General features: G+C 36.6%; 1 protein-coding gene across 1 annotated transcript in view; it reads right to left on the reverse strand.

Annotated features, from left to right (window-relative positions):
* Positions 1 to 6,460, reverse strand: part of LOC107749777 (netrin receptor UNC5A-like) — a 55,976-nt gene extending 49,516 nt beyond the window's left edge. Inside the window, exons 1-3 of the mRNA XM_016564952.1 lie at positions 6,343 to 6,460; positions 5,269 to 5,372; positions 4,091 to 4,271 (exon numbers count right to left, since the gene is read on the reverse strand). Coding sequence (XP_016420438.1) covers positions 4,091 to 4,271; positions 5,269 to 5,372; positions 6,343 to 6,460 — 403 coding nt within the window. The remainder of the gene's footprint in view (positions 1 to 4,090; positions 4,272 to 5,268; positions 5,373 to 6,342) is intronic.
* Positions 6,461 to 7,583: the final 1,123 nt, after the last annotated feature.

The raw sequence follows: 7,583 nt of genomic DNA on the forward strand, positions 1-7,583 counted from the left end.
TTTTCAGGCCGATGAGCTTTGTAAAAATCGACGCGTTTCAGAAAGGTGGAGCATAGAGGAGAAACAATAATGTACAGTATGTGGAAAATAATGTGTTTTTTGAACCTTAAACCGCATAAACACATTTCATTACACCAAATACACAAAATAATGTTATTTTTAGCAACATCATATGACCCCTTTAATTCAATTACCAAATTTGAATTAAGGCAGCAAAAAAATGCAGAATTGCAATTGCAATGTGAAGTAAGCAGAATCAACACAAACTAAAAATCCATGTTAGTCATTTTCAACTAGAAAAAAAAAAGGTTTGTCAAGACAAACTTTGTAAGATTGCTTGACAAAGTCTTGTCTGTAAGGCTAAAGAAGCTTAAAACATTTAATTATTTTGAAGGTTTTATAGGCCTTACAGAAAAAATTGATTTACTGCGAATCTATTGCAATTGTATGTTTCAACCACAGATGGTGATAGAAAGACCAAAATTCCACAGGGAACCTTTAATAAACGATGGCTACATCCGAAATCTCATACTTCTCTACTATATAGCAGGCGAAAACTAAATGTGAACAGAGCAGTATGTTCAGATTCACAGTATTCATAAAACAATAGGCGGTGAGATTAAAACAATTCCGGTGTGATTCTGAAGTGCATATCTGATGACACTTTTTTATTATCCCATGAGGCCATGGGAGAGGATTTGTAAATGGCGGTAAAGCAACGCATCTGATGCTGACAGGTCACATGACAATGACAACATGACAAATGTAAGTCTGGACTTCTTCATTCATACTACATGCATCCATACAATATAGAACATACTTTTTTAATGGTTGCAAAGTAATTACTTATTCAAAAGAAGTACCTGCTCAGAGAGTGTGTGATTTCGGACACAACTAATGTTTCCAAATGGGTGAGTTGTTTACTCTGTAATTTGCGTGTCTACTTATAACAGTTTGACTTGTTTAGGCTGATTTGTGTACTAATTACTAGCACAGGGTATTATTGCATTAACTCTTTCCCCGCCAGCATTTTTAAAAAAAGTTGCCAGCCACCGCCAGCGATTTTGATGATTTTCACTAAAATTTGATGGCCTCCAGTATATTTTGCTGTATGAATATTTGAATATGTAATACACCTAAATAAAGATCAGAGCCTCTACTTTTAAACAAAAAAATCAGTTTTATTCTAGCTTAAAGCATTCTTTTTTTATCAACACTTCAATATAGGTAGGTTTCGTAAAAAAAAATATAATGTTAAGCAAAAAGGTGAGAATATCACATTTTTATCAAAAACTACATCTGGATAATATTCAGTACGATTATCAAAGCATAAATCCAGTAAATCGCTTCCATCAACACCTCCAAAGCTTGCACAGACATATACTACTTCCTGTATCAACATTTTACTCCGTAACATTATGCAGTTTTCATTTATATGCTGTCTATTGCTGATGATCGCATTATTTTTCATATGCATCTGTTTACATAAGAGATCACTAGTTTCTCAGTCCTGTTCACATGTGTTTTTTGTTCGGGAGGTTTTGTACTCGTTCAGAAGATGCTTAATAGCGCCCCTGAGTGTATAACAGTGAAAACACGAAAAGCCATAAAAACTCTTCTTTGGCGGGGAAGCGTTTTCTTCTAAAAGACGAGATAACTCGTCAATGGCGGGGAAAGAGTTAACAGAATGAGAGAATAACCAGCCAATCAGAGTGAAGTGGAGTTAGGGTTAGAAAAAAGAAAAAAAAGAAGAAAAAAAATTGTGTGCATGTCTGGCCACATCTGGATGTGGTAACTAAACATAATTTTCCTCAGTTTCCATTTATCAAGTCACAACGCTATCACTCATTCCCTTTTATAAGCTGCATATTAACAAAAGTCTTTGCTAAATCGGGGGACACATATGGTGGGTTGGATGTCTTAAAAGAAACGGCCTAGATTTCATCTCACAACGCTCACGTGAGGTGTATATTGGTTTTCTGCTCTACACCAATACACAGTATGGTTTTTATTGCACCAATATCCTGGCTCGTGAAATGCATAATCCTGCAAGGATTCCGCCATGATCCCGAGTCCAAAGTTCACGCAGGGTTTTTAATCAAGTTCCCAGCCTCCTCTCTCTTGGTGGGAGAATTCAGAGCAAATCTGATTTCTTCTTCCCTCAGTAACTCGACCGATTTGTTGTCCAGAAGCCTTGATCGCTGGTCAGAGTCCATATTGTGCTTGGAACTGCTCCGTAATTCTCCACGAAATCTCACTCTAGTCAGACCGAAACAATTTTTTAGCCTCTCTTCTACCACTGATTGCTCACCACGAAGAAGGAAATTGCGCAGCAACTCGGGTCCTGATTACCTCTTAGCACACCGTTGTGTCAAGTCAAGTCCAGCCTTGTTAAAATTAATCTCGGCCTCTGTCCAACAGCACTAATAACAGCTCTCACACCACCTATGGTTCAGCCAATAAGCAAGACTGCAAGACTTCAAATTAGTAAACTGGCATTTTAATGCAAAGCCACGGGGAAAAAATTAATAGCGTAAAGGACCATACCTAATAGTTCTTTTGATCAAAAGGTATTCACAGGGAATTTTTCTTTAATTAATTTCTACAATGGTAGCAAATTGCTTGGGGAGCACTGCACAATTTGAATCCATCAAATTGTAAGGCGCTGCACCTAGCATTTATTTGCCTTTTCTCTTTTTCCCTGTGAAGGCTTCATTGATCGATAGAATAAAGAGCAAACAATAGAACGAAAATGTTCTCGGCTCACTTTTGCAGAGCACTTTTACACAGCTGTCCCTTGACTTATTATCTTTAGGCTAGGCTTCAAAATAAACCTGATACATTATCTCTGACAAAAAAAGCCCAACAAGTTCAGATTCTCCATTGTTAACATGTCTGTCTGTGGTTTAGAAGTATTCTCAGTAGATCTGTCCCAGTACTGTACTCTATGTTGTGTGTGACTGACTCGGCCCAGATCAGTAGAGAGCATGTACAGGGTTGTAATGCATGCTACCTTTAGAACAGCACTTGTCCTGGGACCCCTCCGGGGTTAGCGATGCTCTGCCGTTGTGCATTTTAATAAAGGTCAGCTAGCTTATAAACCCCATTCATTAGCCATTTTCTGCCATTAATTCAACAAGCTCAACTACAATGTGAGTGTTTGTCACCTCTGCTGAGATTTCTGAGACACTGCCTGGCTGCTTTGCTCCCAAATTGATATGTTGTAATGTTGCTGCAATCATTCACAGCATGAACAGTTTTAGAGGAGCTACGCTAAAGCTGCCCATGCTGTAATGTTCAGTTTTAAGATGGCTACTAGAAATATAATGGCCTCAATTTTATTTGGACACTTAAGCAAAATCCACAAAGTGCATGTAAATATATGTTTTATAATGCAAATGCATTTATATTTACATTACAAAATAAAATATTCAAGAAAGCAGCGTTTATTTTTAATAACATTATTCAAAAGATAGGAGTTTCCACACTTTCTGACCTTTCTAGTTAATCGTGACTGAAGAATTTTTAAAAATCATTTTAAAAGGTTCAAATTTCAAGAAAATTATTCACAAAACAGAAATTATGTGGAACAACTTGCAAAACAACTTAAAGGTTGCGGTTAAAAATAAATAAATAAATAATAATAATAATAATAATAATAATACATTTATAGGCGATCACACTTATAATTAATACTTTCTCCCCTAAAAAAAATTTATATCAATAAATATAAAGGTCATTAATTATAAAATATATTAAATTTATATTATATTAACTTAATTTCCATGTTTATGAGAACCCTTAAATTATTTAAAAAATAATAAAAATAAAAATAGATAATGTTCAAAAGTAATTGGACGGAGACTACAGCTAGTGTTGTTATAGTAAAACACTGACAATTTTCACAAAGCAAAGCAGTCAGTATATTTTGTTCTCAAAATAGAGTTGTCCATCAAAGCTAGCCTAACTCTCTCAGTAAATTACCCCTGACTCTGGGTCAAAACCATCCCAAACTTTTGTCAGACTGTTGAAAGGTGAAGTCCATTTATCTGTGATTTAAGAATGGAACAAAGTATGAGAAGAAACACACCATAGACAATCACAGTAGCCGAGGAGCTCTTTCGTCGAGCCACAATGTTCTTGGCCACGCAGGTGTAGTTGCCTGTGTCGGCCAGGCGGGCTTGTTTGATGATGAGATTATGGTCCACGGTGATGAAGAAATTGGGGTCAGTCTTGGGGTCGATCAGCTCCTCGTTTCTCTGCCACTCCACCTAGAGATATACACAAGAGAAAATATTTCACAGCTTCAGTCTGGCTCAAACTGATGGAAAGTTCTGTATGACACTGTATCCAGCGGCCATTCTGGGCAGCTACCAAAGACCCTGCCTGGGCTGAAGAAGCACTGCATGGCAGCATGGAGCAGTAGGAAAGTGGATTAGCATTTTTCTATCTTTCTTTTATTTTTTTATTATTTATTATTTTTATTATTATTTAATTAATCTATCTATTTATGTAGGAAATCAGAACATTTCTTTAGCACCTTGAAATTAGAAATAGAACTAAAAGTAGGAATTGGGACTATGATAATACTTTGGTAATAAAAGAATAAATATTTTTTATTTCATTTTTATGTATTGTGGTATAATGTTCATCATCCCATAAAATATATCTATATATAATCATGTAGTTCCACTTTTCTGCTTTTAATCTTAAAATGCATTGTAAGAATTAGCTTTAATTGTAACTATGATTTATAATATGATTAATATAATAATAATGATAATAATAATGAACTGATTAATTAGTCAAAATTATTTCCTACAGTAATTATAATTACGCCACAAATGCTGAAATTGTATGAAACCAGGAATGTTCTTTTAAAACTGAAAAAAAAAAGACAATGAATGAAGTCAAACTTATCAGTCACTTTGGTAGTGAAAATGGAGTTGAATATTTAATATGAAAATAAAGCACCGATACGTCGCTGCTGTTAGGTTTGGAGTTTGGATGGCCATTTTGAGCGGCAACAGCTGGTCGCAGGCTGGTCAAGTCCTGCACCAGTGCAAAAATACATGTATTATTGATGGGACTCCCAGAGCTGCCAAATCACACTGTGTAGTTCCTCATCCAAGTCCAGCTCATAGAACAGACGGAATATGGTGAAACACGTCAGATCTCTGGCTCGATGGTATATTTGTGCGAGTGCATTAATGAGAGGGATAATTAGCAGAGCTGCTGGGTGTTAACATGTTTAATTGTTGCTCTCACCTCTGCAGGAGGAACACCTTCAGGAGGATGACAGCGCAGAAGGACTTCCTGATCCAGTGCCACTTCCTTACCCAGTGGTTCCTCCTCAAAGTTCTTCCTCAGATCTGTACAGCAAAATCATTTTATTTATTAGTTACTAGGTGCATTTGGAACATATATGTTCAAACTTATAAGCACAACCGTAACTAAAACATATAAGCTTCCCCATGTGCATAATAAAATAAAGGTAATGGTTGGGTATGCCATGCTATTTGCAAAAAAAAAAAAAGCACAGACCTTGTAGTGCACAGTATATTTAATATTAAATATTTGTCATAATTAGTGTAACATTAATTTGGTTAGTATTCTCAGAGGAGTGGCATGGTGAGCATGTGTTCTGACATGTTGTGCAGTGGTGCTTATGTGCATGATATGATGCATTATGCACAACTGCAATTCACAACTGTAATTGTGAAAACAATACTATTTATTCAATTATAAAGTACGAACATGGTTAAATATGACTAGCTGTTGAATGAGCAATATTCAGTTTGTTAAAACTATATGAGATTGAAACAAATAGATGATAAATACATGAACCTGGTTATTGTGCATTAATAATACTTTTACAGAAATCTTTTGTTTCATTTATGTATTACTGACAAATTTGCATCAGGATTAGTAGTTTATGTTAAAACTGTGTAATCCAAATGGACATTAATTTCTTAAAATAAGTCTTAAATTCAGGCCTTTGTGTGTGTGTATAGATTTTTTATAGACATATTTTGACTTTACCACCTTTAGTTTTAAAATTACTGTCAGTGTGAAGAGGGCATTAAACAAAAGTCTAGGGGAAACAATTGAGATTTTAAAAGGATTGGAAGTTTTTTTTTTCTTTCCTATGGGCTCTCAAGCCAGGCTATTGACTAAAATTCTCCTGTAGTTATAACGTGGATCAGAACGTGTACATGTATCACCAGGAATGTAAACTGCCAAGCCATTTAATCTAATGTTATCTGTGTCACATTAAGCAATGTGTTTTTTGGGTTCAGAGCTCCTCCATAAATAACTCAGGGCTTTGTTTGCACCGTGTACGTTCTCTCTTAGAAGGATCCATATCACAGACCCGAGTGCTTGTTAGACCCTGCTTGGTTGCTTCAGAGAATGGTTGTCTGCAGCCCCCAGGCAAAGCATCAACAAAAAGGAGTCGCATTATCTTCCTCCACTACTCGATACCACACCATGGCTGTGGTATCCACACGACCACCCACTCTACCTAAAACCCCTGGGACAAACGTTGATGCGAGTCGAATTGTATTTGCTCGTCAAAATTGCATTACACTTGATGGAGGGTTTTCGATGGCACAATTTCAAAACAATATTTGCATAAATGTTTATAGCTGTTATGACACGAAAATGCTTTGGAAGAAGGTGTCCATTGAGACAAGGGGCTTGTCTTCGGTTCAGATGCTGGGGAATAAAATCTCTTTCAATAACGATGGCACTGCCAGTCATTTCGTTTCCTCAAAACAGATGTCATGCCTGTCTTCACCAATCAGGCCTCGGCAAACATTAAGAGGTGAAGAGGGGCCTTTGACATTCAATTTAATTAAATAGGATTTGATGGGAATAGGAGAGGCACAAAGGATTAGATGGCCATCGAGTCCTGCAATGACATTGTCATGACATGAGTGGAAAAGGTTTGTTAAAGGAATAATTCACCTTAGCGCAGTTACAGTGAATGGGCACTGAAGCTTTCAAGCTCCAAAAAAGACTGAAGCACCATACAAATAACACAGAAGTGGTCCATTGAAGAGGGGCCTTTGACATTCAATTTAATTAAATAGGATTTGATGGGAATAGGAGAGGCACAAAGGATTAGATGGCCATCGAGTCCTGAAATGACATTGTCATGACATGAGTGGAAAACTCGAGAGGTTTGTTAAAGGAATAGTTTACCTTAGCGCAGTTACAGTGAATGGGCACTGAAGCTTTCAAGCTCCAAAAAAGACTGAAGCACCATACAAATAACACAGAAGTGGTCCATGTGACTCATGCGCTATATCGAAAGTGCTCAGAAGTTGTATGGCACTTTGTGTCCAGGAACAGACGGAGTTACGTAGCACACAAACCGTTTGAGCCACTCTTATAGTATCTTTCCAGAGTCCCTAGATGCTGTAATCATTCTTGGGTGAGTAAAAGGTTTTTTCTTCTAAGCAAAGTATTTTTTTAAATGTCCTTTTATTACCCGAAAGTGAAATCAGAGGTGAATCTAAGTTTGGCAAAAGCAATATCCATTCAGAATATTTATAAGCACCATACTGAGGCAAATCCCA

This window comes from Sinocyclocheilus rhinocerous, unplaced genomic scaffold (assembly GCF_001515625.1).
Source record: "Sinocyclocheilus rhinocerous isolate Xijiao unplaced genomic scaffold, SAMN03320098_v1.1 scaffold860, whole genome shotgun sequence".
Classification (NCBI taxonomy): Eukaryota; Metazoa; Chordata; class Actinopteri; order Cypriniformes; family Cyprinidae; genus Sinocyclocheilus; species Sinocyclocheilus rhinocerous.